A 24,238-nucleotide genomic window follows, 5' to 3' on the forward strand; every position below is an offset into this window, starting at 1 on the left:
ATTTTCATTTCGGTGCACCACTACTAAAGGACAGACATCAGAGTATGGTTGCACATGGGATTAATTTGGAACAGAGACCAGTCACTAGTGGTGTACCAGTGTAGGTCCTGTTCTATTTAATATATTTATGATGTAACTAAAGGTTTGGTGGATAAGTTATGTCTTTGTGCTGATGACACAAAGGTGTGCAACGGGGTAAGCATCCCTGTAGGTGTCTGTAACATGGAACATGATTTGGGATTGCTGGAAGATTGGTCAAAGAAGTGGAAACTGCAATTCAATGTACTTATTTTTTATGAATGCAAAATGAGCAAAAAGTGTGGCCAGGCAATGGGAATAGCGAATATAATTCTAGGGGGATCACCAGCAGGAGGAAGAAGGTCCTGATTCTCCTATATAGATCTTTAGTTATCACCAGTGAGAGGAAGGTGGTCCTGATTCCCTTATATAGAACTTTAGTTAGACCTCATTTGGAATACTATGTCCAGTTCTGGAGACCTCACATCCAAAAGTGATAAGATAGAACGAATCCTGAAACAGGCAAACAAAATGGCGAAAGGTCTGAGGGATAAAACATCAGGAAAGACTTCAGGAGTGAAATATGTACAGTCTGGAGGAAAGAAGGGAAAGGGAAGACATGATTGAAACCTTTAAAGGAGTTGTAAAAGGTAAAAGTTTTTTCACCTTAATGCATTCTATGCATTAAGGTGAAAAAACATCCGACAATACCGGCCCCCCCAGCCCCCCCGTTTTACTTACCCCTCGAAAGTCCCGCGCTTGCCCCCAACATCCTCTTCGCCGCTCAGCCTGCCCGTTGATTGGTTACAGTGGATGGATTGAAAGCAGTGCAGCCATTGGCTCGCGCTGCTATCAATCACATCCAATGACGCGGCACCCGGGGGCGGGGCCGAGTGATACAGTGAGCGGCTATGGCCGCTGGCTGTATCACGGGACTGCGCCTGCAAGCACTCAACACCATGCGAGGGAGCTCACATGAAGGTGTTGAGTCCTTGCAGGGGGGAGCCGAGACAGCTGCCGAGGGACCCCAGAAGACCAGGTTCAGACCAATCTGAAAAACGAGCTGCACAGTGGAAGCAAGTATAACATGTTTGTTATTTAAAAAAAAAATATATATATCTTTAGTGATCCTTTAAATACATCAAGAGGGTGAAAAAAGTTCAGGAGGGCAGTATTTTCAATATGAAGCCAAGATCGGGAAAACGGAACATGACCTCAAACTGCTGGAAAGTTCAAAACTAATCCTAGAAAGTATTATCTTTCCGTAAGAGTAGTCGATACTTCGAATAGACTTTGAGGAGAGGTAGTGAGTCAGTTAAAGGTAAGTGGATTCAAACATGCTTGGGACAAACGTGCATCTATATTCAGACCAAAAAAAGTAAAAAACAAAAAACAAAAAAATACAGTATTTAACGCATAAAAAAAGGGGCAGACTCATTGGGCAATTTAGTAATGTTCTGCTGTCACTTTTCTGTGTTTCTATGTTTCTAATATTCTAATGTCATTCGAAAAGTAGTTTAAGATTTTGTTTGATTTTGGAACGAATGGACTTTACCAAATGGAATCCACTTACACTGTTAGAAATCCATGCATACAAGAAAAAATGTTGAGCATATGTTCTTACAACGAAAAACGTTGAACAAAATTCTACTAGTGTTTACCCAGCTTTCTTCTCTGTTTGATCTGCACTTGCCATGCTGCTGCACATGTAATCAGCTATGACACCAACCATTTCATAGCTTGACCGGTAGTTTGAGAAGCAAACTAGTAACTCCAAGGTTGCATTCACACCTGGGCATCGTGTTTTGTTGTGCATTTTTATGCACAGCATCAGTTGTCACTGTGCGGACATATGAGTTAAAAAAAAAAAAAAAACGTGCATGAATGCGCGTTACAACACATTTATTGCTCATTATTTGTGTGCAAAAATTCAATTCTGTGGGACTCCAAAGGCTGCAATCTGCCTGAGCTCAAACTTTTTTTAGCTACAGCATTTGCGCTTTCAGGTGTGAAAAAGCACTATAGACAGTAATTTACTTTTTTATGTTTTGACTGATTTGTAGCTTAGACCTGTGTGAATGCAGCCTAAGGCCCCATTCACACCTCTCTCACAACGCTTGAGGAGAAAAAAAAATAGAAAATCAATTGTTCTCTATGGAGATGGTTCACATCTCCACTTCAAGTCACCTGAAGCCAAATGCTTGCAGCTCAAAAAAGTTCTGTAGTTTTTTTTTGAAGCACAAACTGGGCAGATTTCATGTTTTGGACGCGTTCTTATTCCCATAGAAATAAATGGAAACGCGTGATTTGTGTGTTTCTGTGTGCTTTTGCACAAAGTGTGTTACTGACCAGATCACCGGGTAAAAATACCACATCTATAATTATTATTGCTTCATTTTTGGCTTTCGATACAATTTAAAGTGATTGTTAAGTCTTTTTTTTTTTTTTTAGTTAAAAATAACAAATGTGTTTATACAGGTGTGTGAAAAGGTATTTGCCCCCTTCCTGATTTTATTATTTTTTGCGTATTTTTCACACTTAAATGATTCAGATCATCAAACAAATTGTAATATTACACAAAGATAACCCGAGTAAATCCAAGATGCAGTTTTTAAATTATTATTTCATTTATTAAGGGAAAAAAGTTGTTCAAACCTGCCTGGCCCTATGTGAAAAAGTAATTGCCTCCCATGCTGAATCATGAACGAACTGTGATTAACCACAATTTTCTGGAAAGCGGAGTTAAATTTCACTTGCCACACCCAGGCCTGATTAATGCCAGACCTGTTGAATCAAGAAATCACATAAATAGAAGCTATCTGACAAAGTGAAGCTCGCTAACAGATCACAAAAAGCCACACATCATGCCACAATCTAAAAAAATTCAAGAACAGATTAGAAACAAAGTAATGTACATGTATTGGTCTAGGAAGGGTTTCAAAGCCATTTCTAAGGCTTTGGAACTCCATTGAACCACAGGGAGAGCCATTATCCACAAATGGAGTTAACTTGGAGCAGTGTTGAACCTACCCAGGAGTGGCCGGCCTACAAAAATTACTCCAAGAGCATGACGATGACTCATGCAGGAGGTCATAAAAGAACCCAGAACAACATCTAAAGAACTGCAGGCCTCACTTGCCTCAGATAAGATCAGTGTTCACGATTCAACAATAAGAAAGGGACTGGGCAAAAATGGCATCCATGGGAGAGTTCCAAGGTCAAAGCCACGCCACTGCTGACCAAAAAGAACACAAAGGCTCATCTCACATTTACCAAAAAACATCTTGATTATCCCCAAGACTTTTAGGCAAATGTTCTGTGGACTGATGAGACAAACATTTAACTTTTTGGAAGGTGTGCGTTCCGTTACATCTGGCATAAAACTAATACAGCATTTTATACCAAGAACATCATACCAACAGTCAGACATGGTGGTGGTAGCATGATGGTCTGGGGCTGCTTTGCAACTTCAGGATCTGGATGACTTACCATAATTGATGGAACTATGAATTCTGGGCTCTACCAGAAAATCCTAAAGGAGAATGTCCGGCCATCAGTTTGTGACCTTAAGCTCAAGTGCACTTGGGTTATGCAGCAGGACAATGATCCAAAACACAACAGCAAGTCCACCTCCAAATGGTTCAAACAAAGCAAAATTTAGGTTTTGGAGTGGCCTTGTCAAAGCCCGAACTTAAATCCAAATGGAATGCTTTATCATGACCTTACACAGGCTGTTCGTGGCTGAATAAAAACAGTTCTGCAAAGAAAAGTGGGCCAAATTTTCTCTACAGCAATGTGAAAGACTCATTGCCAGTTACAAACGCTTGATTGCAAGCAAGGGTGGCACAACCATTATTAGGTTTAGAGGGCAATTACTTTTTCACATAAAGCCAGGCAGGTTTGGACAGCTTTTTTGCCTTAATAAATTAAACCATCATTTAAAAACTGCATTTTGTATTTACTCGAGTTATCTTTGTGTAATAATACAATTTGTTTGATGATCATTTAAGTGTTACAAATATGCAAAAAAATAAAAAAATAGAAAAGGGGGCAAATACATTTTCACACAACTGTACATACCTGCTCTGTGTAGTTTTGCACAGAGAAGCCCAGATCCTCCTCTTCTTGGGTCTCTCGTCAGTGATTCTGGCCCCTCTCTCCTGTTGAGTGCCCCCACAGCAAGCAGCTTGCTATGAAGGCACCCGAGCCGAGCCACAGCTCTGTGTGTCCATTCAGACACAAAGTCATGGCCCAGTCCCGCCCCCTCTCTCTCTCTCATTGGCTGACTAACTTTGACAGCAGCGGGAGCCAATGGTGCCGCTCTGCTGTCTCAGCCAATGAGGTGGGGAGTCCCAGGCAGCCAAGGCACTCCTGCAACATCGCTGGACCTAGATGAGCTCAGGTAAGTATTAGGGGGGCTGTGGGGTGCTGCTGCACACAGAAGGCTTTTTATCTTAATGCATAGAATGCATTAAGATAAAAATCCTTCTGCCTTTACAACCACTTTAACTGTAGTATAGAAAAATCAGCTCCTCGGGCTGGCTGCACTGTTGAAATCTTTGAGTTGACCGTAACACAAATACTTTGGCAACTAAAGCAAATTCAGTACATGTATTTTAATTTTAGCTATTTGCTTGGGGTATATCTTTAGTCTTTGGTAGACATTTTTTTTTTGTTATAATGGAGGTGTAAAAAAAGCAACATTTGGTTGCTATAGGCGACCAGAACATTTTTATTTTCTTTCAGACTCTTTGCAGCATGAGACCCCCTCCCCTATCTAATGTGTTGGAACAGCAGAATGCAGACAGGGATTATCGCTAGACGCTCTCCCTAGCTGTTATAGAAGATCCGTAAGGCTATTTCCCGTCAAATTGGCATGCACCCAGCACCACTTCATTCTGCGGCTCATGCCCCCTGCTGCTTGGATTAGGTGGCACGCGGCACTCACACACCAGATTTACAATATTTGTTCAGCTCTTTCAGTGCTAGATGAATAGCCACATACACTATGAGAAAGCCCTCTTGTAAGCATCAAACTGCTTTTCTTTTTAATTCTATGCAGGGGTGTCTTGGGATTTTGGGCCCTGGGCACGAACTCTGTAGTAACTTAGATGTGCCAATGCTCCAAGATTGGACAGGAGACCCGGCACTTTGTAATTGAATCTTCTCCTGAGATCTTTGGCCTACCTCCCATTTTATCCTGAGTAGTTTTTTGGATGAAGTTACTGCTGCCCAGACACAGTTATTTCATTTTGATACACATGGAAAGTGAAAAGTTTCTCTTTGACCCGCCATTCTAAGGCATTCTTTATGGGTCTGTTAAAATAGCCGCTAAAAAGATCAGGCGTCTGCTGGAAGGGACAACAATTGCAGAAAGAACAACAAAATGAACAGTCCTGTTTGACCTTGGCTGCTTGGACATATTCCTGGGGAGAGGAACTGTGAAAAAAGCCGCAATAAGGTCCATAAAAGCACTTAGGTCCATGTGTAACTGTTTACTGTATAATAACTTTGCAAAAACTAGTGAAATACCAGTATCCATGAATCAAAAAGTGTAGTTTTTATTGAATTAAAAAGTCATAACCTTAAAATAAAAAGCCATGCAACCAATGGTGTCAGATGTTAATAACAACCTCCATGGCTTAAATCTGCTTACATGTCTGCGGTTGAAAAAGTTCAGGATGTGTCTCAGCACTTGCAAACTCCAACCTTGATGTATGACAGCTGGACTAGGCAGGGGAATCCGGGGGCTTTTGGAGAGCCAAGATGTAGGCATGCCATGCACAGTGCTGGACAAGGTACCCTTGTACGAAAAAGTATCCTGTTCTCTTTGTATTGCTTACTTTGTGTAAAATACCCGGTGTTCCTGCCAGTCCTTCTCCTTTCCTATCAAAAGCTGGCATGAAAGCACAGCATGGTCAGTTTTCTAGCTGTGTTAAGAACTCTCTTCCAATGACCAGGCTTGTCCTGACATGCCCCCCCCCCCCCAGCCATTCACTGGAAAGACCAATGTGTTGCTGATGCTTTTATATATATATATATATATATATATATATATATATATATATATATATATATACACATACAGTTAGGTCCATATATATTTGGACACATGGACAATTTTCATACTTTTGGCTCTGTATGCCACCAGATTAAAATTAAAATGAAACAATCCAAATGAATTTGAAGTGCAGACTTCCAGCTTTAATTCAAGGGTTTTAACATAAATATCAAGTACAAACTTTAGGAAATGCAACCATTTTTATACAGCGTCCCCCCATTTTCAGGGGCTCAAATGTAGTTGGAAAAATGAATATAATCATAAATAAAATGTTTAATATTTTGTTGAGAATCCTTTACTGGCAATGACTGCCTGAAGTTTGGATCCCATGGGTTTCCTCCATTCTGATGCTTTGCCAGGCTCTAACTGTAGTTGTCTTCGGTTGTTCCTTGTTTGTGGATCTTTCTGCCTTCAGTTTTGCCTTCGGGAATTGAAATGCATGTTCAATTGGGTTGAGATCAGATGATTGCCTTGGCCATTGGAGAATATTCCACTTCTTTTCCTTCAAAAGCTCCTGGTTTGCTTTTGCAGTGTGTTTTGGATCATTATCCATCTGTACTTTGAATCACCGTCCAATCAACTGTGCTGAATTTGGCTGAATATGGGCTGACAGTATATCGCTGTGTCCCTGCAGCTGTGTTTTTCAGCCACAGGGACAGGACGACTGGTTGCAATCGAGGGAAAGATGAATGCAGCCAAGTACAGGGATATCCTGGAGGAAAACCTTCTCCAGAGTGCTCAGGACCTCAGACTGGGCTGAAGGTTTACATTCCAACAAGACAATGACCCTAAGCACACAGCTAAAATAACGAAGCAGTGGCTTCACAACAACTCCCTGACTGTTCTTATATGGCCCAGCCAGAGCCCTAACTTAAACCCAATTGAGCATCTCTGGAGAGACCTAAAAATGGCTGTCCACCAACGTTTACCATCCAACCTGACAGAACCGGAGAGGATCTGCAAGAAGGAATGGCAGAGGATCCCCAAATCCAGGTGTGAAAAACTTGTTGCATCTTTCCTAAAAAGACTCATGGCTGTATTAGATCAAAAGGGTGCTTCTACTAAATACTGAGCAAAGGGTCTAAATACTTAGGACCATGTGATATTTCAGTTTTTCTTTTTTAATAAATCTGCAAAAATGTCAACAATTCTGTGTTTTTCTGTCAATGTGGGGTGCTGTGTGTACATAAATGAGGAAAAAAATGAACTTAAATGATTTTAGCAAATGGCTGCAATATTACAAAAAGTGAAAAATTTAAGGGGGTCTGAATACTTTCCGTCCCCACTGTATATAATGTTTGGGGGTTCTAAGTAATTTTCTAGCAAAAAAGAATGATTTTAACTTGAAACCAACAAATGTCAGAAAAAGGTTTAGTGTTTAAGTGGTTAAACTTTTTTCACTTAAGCTTCATTCCCACGAGGCGGATCCGCTGCCTCGGAGTCCGCCTCTGTCCGCCAGCTCAGCGGGAGATCTCTCCATTGATCTCCGCCGAGCCGGCGGATGACAGGTCCCTCTCTGCTCACTGAGCGGGGAGGGGCTTGTCGAGCACCGCTGGTTGCTATGGAGAGATCGGACGAAAACGGACAGCATGTCCGTTTTCATCAGATCTCACCCAATCCAATCCGCCAGGGACGGATGCGAACGTGGGCCATCCGTCTGATTTTAGCGGAGCGGGTCGGATGTCAGCGGACATGTCACTGCTGACATCTGCCGCTCCATAGACTAGCATGGAGCACCCGTTCAGGCCTGCCGACAAAACCGACAGGTGGACCTGAACGGTCCGACAGTGTGAAAGGGGCCTTACACACAAAGTCTATTCCATTGACAAATTGTTACAATGTTTATACTTAAGTTCAGCTGATAAAGAATGTTTTGATTCTTGGCAGACTGCCCAGTTTTTATCTTCCTTTTGAGGGCTGTGGCTTCAGAAGATCAGAGATAATTCCTTGCATAGAAAGAATTGTGAAACACTTTAGTCAAAATCGCGATAACAATTCTTGACGATTAATTGTGCAGCTCTAGTGTGTGTATATGTGTGTGTGTGTGTGTGTGTATAATATGTGTGTGTGTGTATATACATATATATATATATACACACAGTTGTACTCATAAGTTTACATACCCTGGCCAAATTTATGATCTCTTGGCCATTTTTCAGAGAATATGAAGGATAACACAAAAACTTTTCTTTCACTCATGGTGTTTGGCTGAAGCTATTTATTATCAATCAACTGTGTTTACTCTTTTAAAATCATAATCACAACAGAAACTACCCAAATGACCCTGATCAAAAGTTTACATTCCCCAATTCTTAATACCATGTATTGCTCCCTTTAACATCAGTGACAGCTTGAAGTCTTTTGTGGTATTTGTGGATGAGGCTCTTTATCTTCTCAAATGGTAAAGCTGCCCATGGCAAAAAGCCTCCAGTTCCTATAAATTCTTGGGCTGTCTTGCATGAACTGCACGTTTGAGATCTCCCCAGAGTGGCTCAATGATACTGAGATGGCCTCTCCAGAACCTTCAATTTATTCTGCTGTAGCCAATGACAGGTTGACTTAGCCTTGTGTTTTGGATCATTGTCATGTTGGAATGTCCAAGTACGACCCATACGCAGCTTTCTGGCTGAAGAATGCAAATGTTCCTCCAGTATTTTTTGATAACATACTGCATTCATCTTGCCATTAATTTTGACCAAATTTCCTGTGACTTTGTAGCTCACACATCCCCAAAACATTAGCGATCTAGCGATCCACCTCCATACCTTTCATCATAGGCCTTGTTAACTCCTCTGCAAATGTAGTGTTTATGGCTGTGGCCAAAAAACTAAATTTTGGTCTCATCACTCCAAATGACTTTGAGGCTTGTCTCTGTGCTGTTTGGCGTATTGTAAGCAGGATACTTTGTGGCATTTGCATACTAATGGCTTTCTTCTGGCGACTCGACCATGCAGCCCATATTTCTTCAAGTGCCTCCTTATTGTGCATCTTGAAACAGCCACAATACATGTTTTCAGAGAGTCCTGTATTTCACCTGAAGTTATTTGTGGGTTTTTCTTTGCATCCTTTGCATCCTGAACAATTTTCCTGGCAGATGTGGCTGAAATTTTAGTTGGTCTACCTGACCGTGGTTTGGTTTCAACAGAACCCCTCATTTTCCATTTCTTGATTAGAGTTTGAACACTGCTGATTGGCATTCTGTGTTTTTTTTTTATTTAATTAAGGGATATAACTTGGATGGGAATGGAGTATATGGGATGCCCAGTAAAGAATCGGTAGCAACTATTTTGGGTCAAACTATGTATACTCACTGTACATAATCCTTCAACTTCTTCCTGCACACTCTTGCTTGAAGTTACCTCTCCTCACTCCTCCAGCACATCACTTGCTGCAGACTGTTACTCTCTGCCACCTCCAGCACATCACTTTATTCCCAGGACCAGCTTGCACATTTGTATGACTAGGCCTGACACTGGCTCGGCCAGACCTCAGCAAATGCCTTTTGCAGGCAGGGACCGCAGGCCCCTATAGTGTAGCAAAATATCAAGTCTCTGGTGCTAGCTGTCCTATCTGCAGCTACTGATCCCAGTTAGCCCTCTTCAGGCCCTGCCAGCCCTCCTGGCTGCAGCTGCCTCCTTCCACTGCCCATTCCACCACAGTCCACACTTCTGGTTTTGCACCCATACACACTGCAAACTCCCTGTCCTCTCAGGCGTTCCTCCCCAGTCCTCCTGACTGTACCTCACTCACCAGCCCTCCTGGCTACTAACAGTTGTCCTCCCTGGAGTTTCTTAATAGTGCTGGCTCCCACTGTCCTCTCCTTACTCTCTCTTGTGCCTCCGGTTCAGGACCTCTTCATGCGTTCCTGAAGGTGGTCCCAACTGCACCCGAGCCCAGGTCACCGCCCTCAGACTGGGGAGCTCCTTCAAAGGCTTTGACTGCCTCCACGCTCTCTCACTCCAGCTCTTCCCCCCGACAACTCCACCCAGCTGAACTCACCCTGGGTATTTAAGGAGGCCTGCCCCCTGCCAATCAAGGTTGGGGATTGGTTAGGGCTCCCCAAAACACCCCAGGCAGCTCCACCTCTCCTCACCTCCTCTCTTTTCAGATCTTTCTCACAAACTCTGGAGAGAAGAGGGAGGTCTCAGTGATTCTGCCTGTGAGTCACCAGCTGCTACCCTGAGCCACTTCCAGCCCAGATCAAAACAAAACAAACAGGCCTGACTACCAGCCAGGCTTGGCTAAATGTACCTGTCCTACCTCTAGCACCTACTTACCTAGAGGGTGATATCTATATCTATATATATATATATATATATATATATATATATATATATATATATATATATATATACAAAAATTGTAGCAGGGCCTAGAAAGAGGTTGTGACCCAGAATTCTCAACCCAGCGGGTTGAGGGGCTCCAGGGAGCTTGTGTCATGGAGGAGAAACTGGCTTTTCAGTTTCTTCAGTGTTTTCTAAAGTCAATTTGGGGACCTGGAGTTGAATGAGAGGATCTGGACAGCCACACACTGGGATAAACAGATTAAATTCTTCTTTATTTGTAAAACAGGATCATAGGGTACATGAGACATCACTGGAGTGGTACAGCTCAACAGCTGACGCGTTTCACACTTATACAAAGTAAGCACTTTGTATAAAGTACCCTATGATCCTGTTTTGCAAATAAAGAAGAATTTAATCTGTTTATTCCGGTGTGCGGCTGTCCAGATCCTCTCATTCAACTACATTTGTACAAGCAATTGCCAGCACCTGGGGCTCTCTCCCTTCTTCCTGGAGGATGAGGAATTTCAGTTTGGTCTGTCCGGAGCGGTGGTAACTATTTCTGTTTCATTCAATATATTTGGGGACCTGGAGCCTGGAGATTTCAAAGTGATCCAGGTGGGGAAATCTCCAATCCTGGGTCCAGGTATTCAGAATAGCCAACACACTAATTGGTCAGGTGTGTGCATGTCTTTAAACCAGTGTCCACATTGAGCCAATTTGACATGTCAAATCGCATGCCAAATCGGAACCTATTGCCGGCAACGACACTGCACCGATTCCCAAAAGTAACTGGTGACTAAAGGGTAAGGCAAGAGCAGGTGTACTGCAAGTGCAAGCCAGAAAGGCTGAGTCAGTCATCAAAAATTCCACTCACCCGCTCGCATTTTGTGAGTGGATTTTGAGGGCTGGGGACAAGGGCTGCCTAGGAGGGAAGGGAGGGGCGAGCACCGCCGATCACAGAGGGGAAGAGAAGGGAGCCGCCAGCTGGATGATCAGAGCAGGGAACATCACAGCTTTCATTTCAATAGCTGTATGTTCCCCCGCCATACGCCATCACATACAGCCCCTCCTCTTTTTCTGGGACTTTGATAGACAGCTCACCCGTCCAATCCTAGAACGGGTGACGTGTATCAAAGTTCCCCGGACAAGGGGAGGGGCTTATGTGACGGCACGCAGCGGGGGAACATACAGCTATTGAAATATAAAGCTGTGATGTTCCCTCCTCTGATCATCCAGCCGGCGGCTCCCCTCTCTTCTTCTCCACAGGTAGGCTGCATGGTGGCCACAGGCTGCATTGGTGGACACAGGTAGGCTGCATTGGTGGGCATGGATAAAGTTGTTAATATTTTTATAACTTCTGCATAAAACATTTAAGTGTCGTTTCATGAGATAATTTATGAGGGTGGGATTAGGGGCGGGGAATGGTAGGGGTTGCGTGGGGCAACTGGTGGCGAGTAACCCTTGAGGCCTGGCGAGTAGCTGAGGACTTGAAATTCTGAGCCCTGCGAGTGACCGTTTGTTTTGGAGCAAGAGTGAAATGCTGAAAACCTCTGCGAGGGAACCCTGTTATTTTGTGTTTTTTTTAACTTTCTTTTTTAAAAAAGGCAAGAAAAAGCCCTTAAAAAGGAGAAAAGCGAGTGGCGGTGTCCTTTAAAGCTCTATGTTTACCTGCTGGTTCTCACATAAAATTATATATATATATATATATATATACATACAGTATCACACAAAAATGAGTACACCCCTCACATTTTTGTAAATATTTTTTCTTTAATCGTACATCACGGGACACAGAGGCATTGTAATTACTGTGTGGGTTATAGTCCACCTTCAGGTGCTGGACACTGGCACACCCTAAACAGGAAGTTGCCTCCCTATATAACCGCTCCCATACCGGGAGTATCTCAGTTTTTTCGCCAGTGTCTAAGGTGTTGGTCATGAGTAAAGATGTGCTGTGCTGAGCTCCACTGGAGCAATCCTTGCTGGGGCTAGCTATGCAGCCGGATCCATTCAAAGTGTCTTTTAGGCCGAATTGAATGGTACCCGGGCCTTGTATCCGACGAAACAAGGTTTTGCCTGTAACGCTTCTCTTTTTAGAGAGCTGGATCCCGGGATCCAGTACTTTTGGTATTAAGGCCATAAAGTTTTACTGGTGGGGTGCTTTTTACAGGTCCAGGATTGTGGGTTCCCCGACGGTCCCCGGTTCTTGAAGGTTTGTTAACGGAACCCACCGTGAAGGGTGAAGATTGGGTCTGTTGGTTTTACCACAGAAAACCCTGCGGTGGGAAAGGTAAGTGGAGTTCTTCTGAGAAATATTTAAATTTTCTTATGAAATGTCTCCTTTAAAGTAAATGTTGTCATGCCTAAGTGTCACCACTGGGGGCTGTATGGCGCACGTACCTTCTCATGCTTTGCTCAGAGTCACGCTGTGTCACAGAAGCAGAAGACTTTTTTCCTCTGGCTAGCAGGTAAACCTCTGGTAAGTTTGGGGGGGTTTTCTTCCTCCAGACACCCCCACCTGAGCTGAACTCTTCCCCTCTTCAAGAGGCTGAGTATAAGGGAGAAGTAAAAATGATCGGCAATGCCGTTTTCTTTCACCGCCCCTACTTGGTGGCAGCTTTCAGGTCTCCTCCACGCCATCCCTCCCTCACTTAGCTGATCCTGTCGGATCGGAGGCCCGTGCTTTGGCGGGAAAACTTTTTTTTTTTTTTTTTTTTTTTAAGAAGGGGGGGGGGGGGCGCAATGTGACAGTGGGGGTGGGGCTTAGCACGGCATTGGCGTCCTACAACGCTGGAGTGTGTTTTTTAAAAAAAAGAAGAAAACTCCATTTATGCTGGCTGCAAATTTGTCGGAGAGACATAAGAGCAAAGAAGAGCATGAAAGAGGTTTTGGTGATACAGGCATTTCCTATTTGACACATTTACTATTTGCATCAGGGTGAGCATTTAATAACAGCAACATTAGCTGGACTATTGCTCAAGCAGTGGATGCGATTTCTTCTGGTAGTACCTCTGCTTTGTGCATCGGGCTATGGTCAGAAGGGGGGGTTGAAACACCCCCCAAAAAAGCTAAAAGGGTCTCCCTCAAGCTCTGGAAAACCTATTCATCTCTACAAATGGCATTCTCCCGAGAGGGGGTGGCTGGTCAGAGTGAGTATCAGGGCCATGAAATGTCTGCAATTGTTTTTACCACTGCAGCTCCTGTTTATTTTATGATAATTAAAAAAAAAAAAAAGTTTATAGACTTTAATCACATCCCAGTGTTGGTCAAAATGCGACAGGTACTCTTCCATTACCCAGGACCCTCAGACTGAGGAACTAGGGGCAGGAGAAGACAAATTCCTTCAGGGGACCATGGTGAGGCTGATGACTCCTCTTCTGAAGTGTCAAATGCGGGAGAATCAGCTGTTTCAATCTTAAGATAGATGGTGCAATTTCTTGCTGAATGATCGCTCCACATTTATGTACCCTTAACTAAGTGTTTGGGTTCGCTAAAGCCTCCTCAAGCTTTGCATGCCTTTTCCTGTCAGTTCATTGCTGGAAAAGCTTTTTTGTATCTGAGAGGATCACCCAGATAAGCATTATTTTCCCTCCTAAAAAGTTTTCACACTTTATCCTATGGTGGAGGAAATTCGCTAAGTAGGGTATACCAGCAATTAACGGTGCTATCTCCTCTGTGAATAAGTTTGACTTGTCCGACAGACAATGCTCAAATGCTTGGGGATCCAACGGATAAAAAGGTGCAATTCCTATTTTAAAAAAAACAAAAAAACCCACTTTTTTTTCTGACAGATTGAGTGTCTCAGCCTGCGCTGACACTAATTGCTTAATCATTGAGAGACCACATTTCTAAGATCCAGAGAAAAAGAAAAAAGTGATTGTGGGGGTCCCCATGCAAGAACCGAGGTTGGGGTTTGATTCAAACCTCTTTGGAAGACATTCTGGATGGACAATGGACATTCTGGATCTCAAAAATCTAAATTCAATTCCTGAATATAACCACTCTTTTTTCGTATGGAGTCAATCCAAATCAGTTATCTCCATCCTACAAGGAGGAGAACTTCTGGCGTCAATCGACATCAAAGATGCATACCTCCATATGCCTATTCCCACGCTCACTGGTAATATGTACTTTTCAAGGTGGAAAAACTTCATTTTCAGTGTGTAGCTCTGCTTTCCGGTCCAGCTACTGCAACTTGAGTGTTTACAAAGGTTCTGGCCCCTTTTCTAGCCAGATTAAGGGCCCAAGGTATAACGATTATGATTTACCTAGTCGATCTGTTCTTGATAGACCAGTCGGTAGCCCGCTTAGACCAAAGTATGGTCACCACATTCAACTACCTGGAATATCTAGGTCGGATTCTCAACTTAAGAGAAATCTTTAAAACCATGAAGAAGGCTAAAATACTTAGGTCCGATCATAGGTACACCCAGAAAAGGGTATTCTTACCCCAGGCAAAGATCAGCGCCATAAAGGAACTGATTTAGGTGACCGAAGCAAGATGAATTTCTTCTATTCAACTTTGCATAAGGTTGTTGGGAAAGATGGTGGCTTCATTCGAGGACTTTCCTTATGCTCAGTTTCATTCGAGACTGCTGCAAAACAGTATCCTATCGGCTTGGAACAAAGGGTTCAAGATCTACATTCCCAATGTGTCCGACTCCAAAGCCTACCGCCACATCACCCTGATAGCGCCCGATCTCGTTTGATCTTGGAGGCTAAGCAGAGTCGGGCCTGGTTAGTACCCGGATGAGAGACCACCTGGAAATACCAAGTGCTGTAGGCTGAGTGCGCCGGAGCCTCAGTTTATGGTTAATATCCAAAAATCTACTAAGGGGAAAATCCTTCAGTTACCTGGAAAGTGGTAACAACATATGCCAACCTTTTTTGTTTAGGTTGGGGAACAGTCCTGGAAGAGGCAACTGTCCAAGAGAAGTGGCCCAGATCAGAAATGGCTTTGCCCATTAACATTTTAAAAATTCAGGCAGAGCACTTGGTCCTGAGGGTCTGAACGTTCAGTTTTCAGTATTGTCCTGCCAGGATTCAAACTGACAATGCCACAGCAATGGCCTATATTAATCACATAGGGGGCACAAGAAGTTGTGCATCCCAGAGAAAGGTGAATCATATCCTATCTTGGGCAGAAAACAATGTACATTGCCTATCGGTAGTCTTCATTCTAGGAATAGAAAATTGGCAGGCGGACTACTTGAGTCGCCAGCAGTTGTCATGTCTGGGGATCCCAGAAATAGATCTGTTTGTGTCCAGGTTCAACAAAGAAATCGAAAACTTTGTGTTAAGAACTTCCTGTTTAGGGTGTGCCAGTGTCCAGCACCTGAAGGTGGACTACAACCCACAGAGTAATTACTATGGCTCTGTGTCCCGTGATGTACTTCAAAAGAAAAGGATTTTACAGGTAAGCTGTTATAAAAATCCTATTATTATATCTTTTCATGTGACAACACTGAAAAAATGACACTTTGCTACAATGTAAAGTAGTGAGTGTACAGCTTGTATAGCAGTGTAAATTTGCTGTCCCTTCAAAATAACTCAACACACAGCCATTAATGTCTACACTTCTGGCAACAAAAGTGAGTGCACCCCTAAGTGAAAATGTCCAAATTGGGCTCAAAGTGTCGATATTTTGTGTGGCCACCATTATTTTCCAGCACTGCCTTAATCCTCTTGGGCATGGAGTTCACCAGAGCTTCACAGATTGCCACTGGAGTCCTCTTCCACTCCTCCATGATGACATCACGGTGCCGGTGGATATTAGAGGCCTTGTGCTCCTCCACCTTCCGTTTGAGGATGTCCCACAGATGCTCAATAGAGTTTAGGTCTGGAGACATGCTTGGCCATTCCATCACCTTTACCCTCAGCTTCTTTAGAAAGGCAGTGGTCGTCTTGGAGGTTTTTGTTGGGGGTCGTTATCATGTTGGAATACTGCCCTGCGGCCCAGTCTCCAAAAGGAGGGGATCATGCTCTGCTTCAGTATGTCACAGTACATGTTGGCATTCATGGTTCCCTTAATGAACTGTAGCTCCCCAGTGCCGGCAGCACTCTTGCAGCCCCAGACATGACACTCCCACCACCATGCTTGACTGTAGGCAAGACACATTTGTCTTTTGTACTCCTCACCTGGTTGCCGCCCCACATGCTTGACACCATCTGAACCAAATAAGTTTATCTTGGTCTCATCAGACCACAGGACATGGTTCCAGTAATCTATGCCCTTAGTCTGCTTGTCTTCAGCAAACTGTTTGCAGGCTTTCTTGTGCATCATCTTTAGAAGAGGCTTCCTTCTGGGACGACAGCCATGAGAACCAATTTGATGCAGTGTGCGGTATATGGTCTGAGCACTGACAGGCTGACCCCCCACCCTTTCAACCTCTGCAGCAATGCTGGCAGCACTCATACGTCTATTTGCCAAAGACAAGCTCTGAATATGACACTGAGCATGTGCACTCATCTTCTTTGGTCGACCTGTTCTGAGTGGAACCTGTCCTGTTAAACCGCTGTATGGTCTTGGCCACTGTGCTGCAGCTCAGTTTCAGGGTCTTGGCAATATTTCTATAGCCTAGGCCATCTTTATGTGGAGCAACAATTATTTTTTTCAAATCCTCAGAGAGTTCTTTGCCATGAGGTGCCACGTTGAACTTCCAGTGACCAGTGTGAGAGAGATAACACCAAATTTAACACACCTGCTCCCCATTCACACCTGAGACCTTGTAACACTGTCGCATGTCACCAGGGAGGGAAAATAGCTAATTGGGTGCAATTTGGACATTTTCACTTAGGGGTGTACTCACTTTTGTTGCCAGCGGTTTAGACATGAATGGCTGTGTGTTGAGTTATTTTGAGGGGACAGCAAATTTACACTGTTATACAAGCTGTACATGCACTACATTGTAGCAAAGTGTAATTTCTTCATGTTGTCACATGAAAACATATAAGGAAATATTTACAAAAATGTGAGGGGTGTACTGACTTTTGTCAGATACTGTGTGCGTGTGTGTGTATATGTATGTATGTGTGTGTGTGTGTGTGTGTGTGTGTGTGTGTGTATATATATATATATATATCGTATATACTCGAGTATAAGTCGAATTTTTCAGCCCATTTTTTGGCCTGAAAAAAGCCACCTTGACTTATACTCGAGTCAGTGAATAAAAATGCCCAAAATGGAGGAGAAAAGGGGGCGGGGCCGTGCTGCTGGGTGGCGCTCGTGAATGGCCCGGCGCCCCTGCGAGGTTCCCTCCCCTAATGCTGTGTCAGATCACCGCCGCATAATGATGTCCCACCTTGTGTTACCCCTCCCTCCCATGCCGTTTTAGATCGCCAGCCACATAGCGATGTCCCGCCTCCTCTTGTGCAAGACGGCAGTGTTCCAATGCTAGGAAGCACTGTGCCGTATGTCATAGGAGGCGGGACATCGCTACCCCCGCTGCTGCACGGTTATCTGACACAGCGAGATCTCACATGCGGTGAGTGAAATAACGGTACTCCACTCCAGTACCATATATGTTATACCAGATCTGGGACCAGATTATTGATAGTGTATTGGGACCAGGTTGTGTGTATTGGGACCAGATTATTGATAGTGTATTGGGACCAGGTTGTGTGTATTGGGACCAGGTTGTGTGACATTTACAATGGCTACCGTATATATAATGGGCACTGGCAGGCTATATACCGGTATAATGGACACTGGCAGGCTGTATATAATGGGCACTGGCAGGCTGTATATAATGGGCACTGGCAGGCTGTATATAATGGGCACTGGCAGGCAGTATATAATGGGCACTGGCAGGCAGTATATAATGGACACTGGAAGGCTGTATATAATGGACACTGGCAGGCTATATACCGGTATAATGGACACTGGCAAGCTGTATATAATGGGCACTGGCAGGCTGCATTTCATGGGCACTGGTAGAATGTATATTATGAGCCTTAACACAGGCTGCTCTATGCAAACAGTCATGTCATCACATTCTGTAATATCATCAGCCTGCATTAGGCCTCAAACTATACAAGTCTTCTTTTTTTTTTATCCGGTTAGAAATGGATCCCAATACTTCTACCGGTAATCCTGGACCAAAACAAAAACGCAGATCATACGAAGCTGGTTTCAAACTTAAGGTTGTGTCAAGAGCAGAAGAAAGCAATAACAGTATTGCAAGTAGGGAATTTTGTGTTAGTGAAAAACAAGTGAGGGAACTGGCGGAAAATGAAAGCTGACTTGGAAAAGATTCCAAAGGAAAAAAAAGCTCAACGTGGTTTAACAACTTCATATGGGGCTCTAGAGACTGAATTGTATAAATGGGTTATGGAGTGTCGTCAAAAGGTAACACGCATGGGAATTCGCTTACGTGCCCTTCAAATGGCTAATGATGACAAATTAAAAGCACCAGGCATTGCAAATGTTGTTGCGTCAGCAGGATGGTGTACCCGCTTCATGAATAGGCCTATATTTGCGGCAAAGAACAAAGATTTCACAGTTGCCAAAGTTGCCAAAAGACCTTGATGAAAAAGTGATGTAATTCTATTCATTCATCATAAAACAAAGAAGGATCCATAACTATGACCTGGGAGATATTGGAAATATGGATGAAACACCTATGACCTTTGATCTTCCAAGCAACAGAACTGCGGCAAGTTTGGGAGCCAAAACTATTTTTCTCAGAACCATAGGAAATGAAAAAAAATATTTCACAGTCGTTCTGTCATGTTTGGCTAATGGAACCAAGCTGCGGCCTGTCATTATTTTTAAAAGAAAGACCTTGCCTAAAAAGGTCAAATTCCCACCACGAATTACAGTGCGCGCACATATTAAAGGCTGGATGGATGAAGATGGAACAAAAAATGGCCGGAAGAAATTTGGAACGGATGACCAGGAGCAGCCTTAAAGAAAAAAACATCATTGCTAGTTTGGGATATGTTCAGAGCCCACACATCTGATGAAAAATTGGCAAAATCTTCTCAAGTTACTCTGGCCGTTATTCCAGGTGGGCTTACATCTGTATTGCATATGTGTGTTTAAATAAACCTGTCAAAGACCGTGTACGAAAGATGTGGCATGAATGGATGTCATCTGGTCAAGCCCGACTGACAAAAGGTGGAAATCTGATGAAGCCCGACATAGAATTGCTAGCAACGTGGGTTTGTGATGCATGGGAAGAGATTCCGGAGGACATGGTGCAACGCGCCTTCAAGAAATGTGGCATTAGTAATGCTATGAATGGCAGTGAAGACAGCGCTTTGTTTGAGAATGACATCAGTGACAGTGATGATGACCTCACACCAGCTAATACTGAAGCTCTGTTTGGACATACAGATGATGAGGAGGAATCCAGTTTTGAAGGATTTTAACTCTTGTGTTTTAGCTTCGTTGCTGATTGAGCTAAGGTTTTTGTATTTTTAAAGTTATTGTTGATACCATGTAGTTTTTATTGACCCTCTTTTCCACTTACAGAGCTAGTTTACTGTTTTTCATTGAAATAAATATTCAAAAACATTATTGGTATCTATTTTTATTTTTAAAATTTACCGGTAGCTGCTGCATTTCCGACCCTAGTCTTATACTCGAGTCAATAAGTTTTTCCAGTTTTTTGTGGTAAAATTAGGTGCCTCGACCTATATTTGGGTCGACTTATACTCGTTTATATACGGTAATCTCTTTGCATTTTTATTTTAAAATGAATGGGTTGTTTTACAAGGTGAGGGTTCACATGTGGCTTGAACTGTGGCCTGAAGGTTATTTTTTCCACCGTTGTGATCACATAGCTTACTGTACATGTAATGAATATGTCTCATATTCTGCAGGCTGATGGTTCCTGTTGAAATCTTCTCAAATTAATTACAAATTACTGTCTCTAGTCAATAGCTTTGTCCTGTCCTAGTGACAGTGGTTACCAGGATTAATGGAGCGGTTGAGTTTACCTAGATGGGTACAGTTTGGGCTACACATAAACTTTAATGCTAATAAAGGAAATGTAATACCAAAGAGGAAGACAGTGATTAGCCTTAGCCCAGTTAATATTACAGGTACTTATAAAGCACCATCAATCTACACAGCACTTCACATATATACTGTACATTCACATCAGTCCCTGCTCTTAAGGAGCTTACAATTGAAGGTCCCTAACTAACATTCAAACACATACTAGGGCCAACTAACCTACCAGCATGTCTTTGGAGTGTGGGAGGAAACTGGAGTTCCCAGAGGAAACACTTGCAGACACAGGGAGAACATGCAAACTCCAGGCAGGTAGTGCCATGGTTGGGATTCAAACAAATGACCCTAGTGCTGCTAGGTGGAAGTGCTAACCACTTTTGCCACTGTGCTGCCTCAGTTGAAATTAATCAAGCAGTTACTTGTCTTTGTGTAGCAGCTACATTGGCTTGATGTTCTTTAATATATGCTTTTCTTGTCTATAGATGGCATTACAGAAACTGCAAACTATTGGCACCCCCACAATCTACATCTCCAGCCGTACAGACTCTGGGGTCCATGCACTCTGCAATTCTGCTCATGTGGACATAGAGAGACTACCAGGAAAACATCCATTCTCGGAGGCTGTTCTGGTGCAGGCTTTAAACTTCCATCTAAAGCCAGAGCGCATAAGGTGAGGCAGTCCATGCAAGCCAGGAGCACAAGAATTTACCATTCAAACTCTGCAAATGGGAGCTTGCTTATGTCACTAGATCACTTATTACAGCTGCATGGGTAGTTTTACATGTAATTAGCGATGTCTTCAAGCACAGTATTGGGGATTGGATGTTGTGGCTTGGTCCAAAACATAGTGATGTTAGAACTGGATCTATTTTCAGCGCAAAGTGGACAATTCCTGTTACCATATTTAAAGCGGAACTTCAGCTTTAAGCACTCCTCGCCCCCTTACTTGCCTTGTTTGGCATGTCATTTTTTTTGGGGGGGGGGGAGCAGGTACCTAGTTTTGACCCAGCTCCCTCTTCCGCTCTCGCCGCCTATGCGACTCCTCTCCCCCTCCCTCCCTGCAATCTTCTGGGACGTGTCACAGGTCCCAGAAGATTGCCCGGCCACTGAGAAAATACCGCGTGACATGTGCAGTGCGCACCCAGCTGTGACTTTTAATAAACTAAAACGACTGGAACACCGCTTTAAGACTGAACTTTACCCTAAAACAATTTTCTGTTTGGGAGGTGTGTAGGGTTTACACCCTCCTGGTCTTCAGGACTTTCAGTGATCACCAGTAGATAAGACTTTTCTGCCTGTTCCCAGCATGGTTAGGAATGCTGTTTGGCTTTTCGGCAAGCAAAAGTACCAGCCTCTGTGAATTCTCTATGTACATTTCTAAGTGGGTGACATGTAAATGTGGAGATTGTACTTTAAGACTTGGTTCACATATATGCGAATTGGATGCGTTTTGAACCGCATCCGAATTACATGCCATGTGAACCGAACCAGCTTTCTATGGAGCGGATTCACATATGTTCGGGATGGCGACAGTCTGTTTTTTAAGAGTCCTGTACAATTTTAGGTCTGTTTCAGGTGTGATTTCAAGTGTCATACACTTAAGAAATTCGCACCTGAACCAGTGAACGAAACTGCACCAGACTCCTTTGATAAATCGCCCTGATATCGTTCCCGGACATATGTGAATTAAGCCTTACTGTTCAGTTTCTCTTTTAATAGATGTATTTTCCTTTGAATTTGTTTTACTTTATACTGTAAAAAAAATCACTATATTCATATAAGCTTTAACATGTTAGTGTAATTTCAAAAGTCATTTTCAGTCTTTAAAATAATACCTGGTGATCGTTGCTCAGATGGCCTTTTTATAGCCCCGTCTCCCTGTCTCATCATTGTCACCCCGTCATATGGACCTTCAATGAAAACTACAAGTGGCTTTTTCAACACACATTGCGCAGACATCATTGTTATTGTCAGGAAATCTTCCCTAAAAGATGCCAAGGAGTGGCTTCAAAAATGCTGCAGGAGATCAGCAGCATGAAGACGTAACAATGTATGAATTCTACTTGAAAAGGAGCTCCAGTCTCCTGTGTAGAAATTAAAAGTCAGCAGCTACAAAAAATGTAGCTGCTGACTTTTAATAAACAGCTGCTCGCTTTTCCCACACTCTAGCGATGGGCTCACCCCAACCGTTTTTACCTCCTGTCATCTGTCCCCTGGGCCGCCATCACTGTGCATGCACGAGCCACTCTGCACATTGTGAATGGTCCCACAGTCTTCTGGGACCTGTCGCATGTCCCCGAAGACTGCAGGCAGTGGGGGGAGGTGAACTTTTGCTTCCAATCACCTAGGCCAGGGGTCTCCAAACTTTCTAAACAAAGGGCCGGTTTATTGCCCAAAGACTTTAGGGGGGGGCGGACTGTGTCCAGCAGGTGTGGAAATTTTCCTGGCAGCGCTACATTTGGTATTAGGAGGAGGAATAGCGCCCCATCGTTGGCATCATTAGGAGGGACAGTATCCCATTGTTGGTGTCAGTGAGCAAAATGGTGCCCCATTTTTGGTGTCAATTGGCAGAATAGCGTCTCATATGAGTGGGAAGAATAGTTCCAAGGGCCGGTTAAAGGCAAGCAAAGGGCTGCATCCGGCCACCTGGCCACAGTTTAGAGACCACTGACCTAGGCAGTTGGAGCGGGTACTTGTCAAAAACGGGTACCCCCCCCCCCCCCCACTCCAAAAGCTCAATTTTGCAAACTGGAGTGGGAGAGGAGGCCTTAAAGCGGAACCTGCCCTTTTGGTTGGAGCTCAACTTAAAGCTAATGACCCTCACCTAAAAAATGAATGGCAGCTATCCTGGTCATGTCAAGGATGTAGATGAAATCTCCCCATGGCCATTAATAGCTGTAAATACACCGCCAAGGTGTCTAGTCTTTCCAAAATAACATAAAACCATTCCTTGTTAGAAAAAAAAAAACCTGCATCTCTCTGTAGAGTCCAGCAAAATGTAAAGAGATGCCGGTACACATAAACTATTTGAGACATGACGTTGGCCTGTAATCCAGTACATTTGTGAGATAATTAAGGGACTGAAAGTCAAGTGTTTCAGATTACTTGTTTTTTTTCCTCTTTAATTATACGGGTAGAAGCTTGTTCTGAGGTCAGTAAAGCGCACTGCTCTAAAATCTATTGCAGATGCCTGTGGCAGTGGAGAAAATCCAGTAAAGAGATAAGTGGGTAACGCAGCGCATGTTTATTGTTGCTAACAGATGAGATGGAGCGGCAATGATTCCTGGCTTGTGAACACAGAAGTCTCTACATTCCTGTCCACAATGCATCCCTCATACACAAAGGCTTGTTCCCATAGTAACTAATTATAACTATAGTACTGGGAGTTCAGCTCTTACCTTGAAGAGGAGTGAGAGCTGGTTTGCCACATGTGCCAGTTGGACACCCTGTATTGGGAAGTCTAGACTGCTTCACACTGCAAGAAACTTAGATCAAGCCATTAAACCTTTATAACGCACATTGGGTTAAAGAGCCGGCAACAGACATATTATCCCTGTAAATATGTATACTGTCCTCCATAGATGTCATACTGTTTAGAGATATAGATTATTTTCTATGACCCAACTACATCTCCCTTCAGATATTCGTAAAGGGCAAATGCTGGGGACTCTGTTGTAAGTGGGGATTCTGTTGACTCTGATGTATAGGGGAAGCTGAGGACTCTGATGTAAATGGTTTCCCTGAAGGGTGACTCTAATGTACGGAGCAACAGATATAAGGTAAGTCTCTGGGATCTCAAATGTAACGGTGGACTCCGATGTACGAGGGGACACTGATGTAAGGGTGACCCTGATGTGAGGGGGGGGTGAACTCTGAGGGTTCTGAATTAGAAGGGGACTCTGTGGACTCTGATGT

General features: G+C 43.4%; 1 protein-coding gene and 1 pseudogene across 2 annotated transcripts in view; both read left to right on the forward strand.

Moving 5' to 3' along the window:
• Positions 1-24,238, forward strand: part of PUSL1 (pseudouridine synthase like 1) — a 199,601-nt gene that overhangs the window by 120,335 nt on the left and 55,028 nt on the right. For both annotated transcript variants that reach the window (XM_073602936.1, XM_073602938.1), the window contains exon 3: positions 20,806-20,993. In XM_073602936.1, the coding sequence (XP_073459037.1) occupies positions 20,806-20,993 (188 nt within the window). The remainder of the gene's footprint in view (positions 1-20,805; positions 20,994-24,238) is intronic.
• On the forward strand, positions 15,033-15,151 carry LOC141111576 (5S ribosomal RNA; annotated as a pseudogene).

Source organism: Aquarana catesbeiana, linkage group LG10 (assembly GCF_042186555.1).
Source record: "Aquarana catesbeiana isolate 2022-GZ linkage group LG10, ASM4218655v1, whole genome shotgun sequence".
NCBI classification, from domain to species: domain Eukaryota; kingdom Metazoa; phylum Chordata; class Amphibia; order Anura; family Ranidae; genus Aquarana; species Aquarana catesbeiana.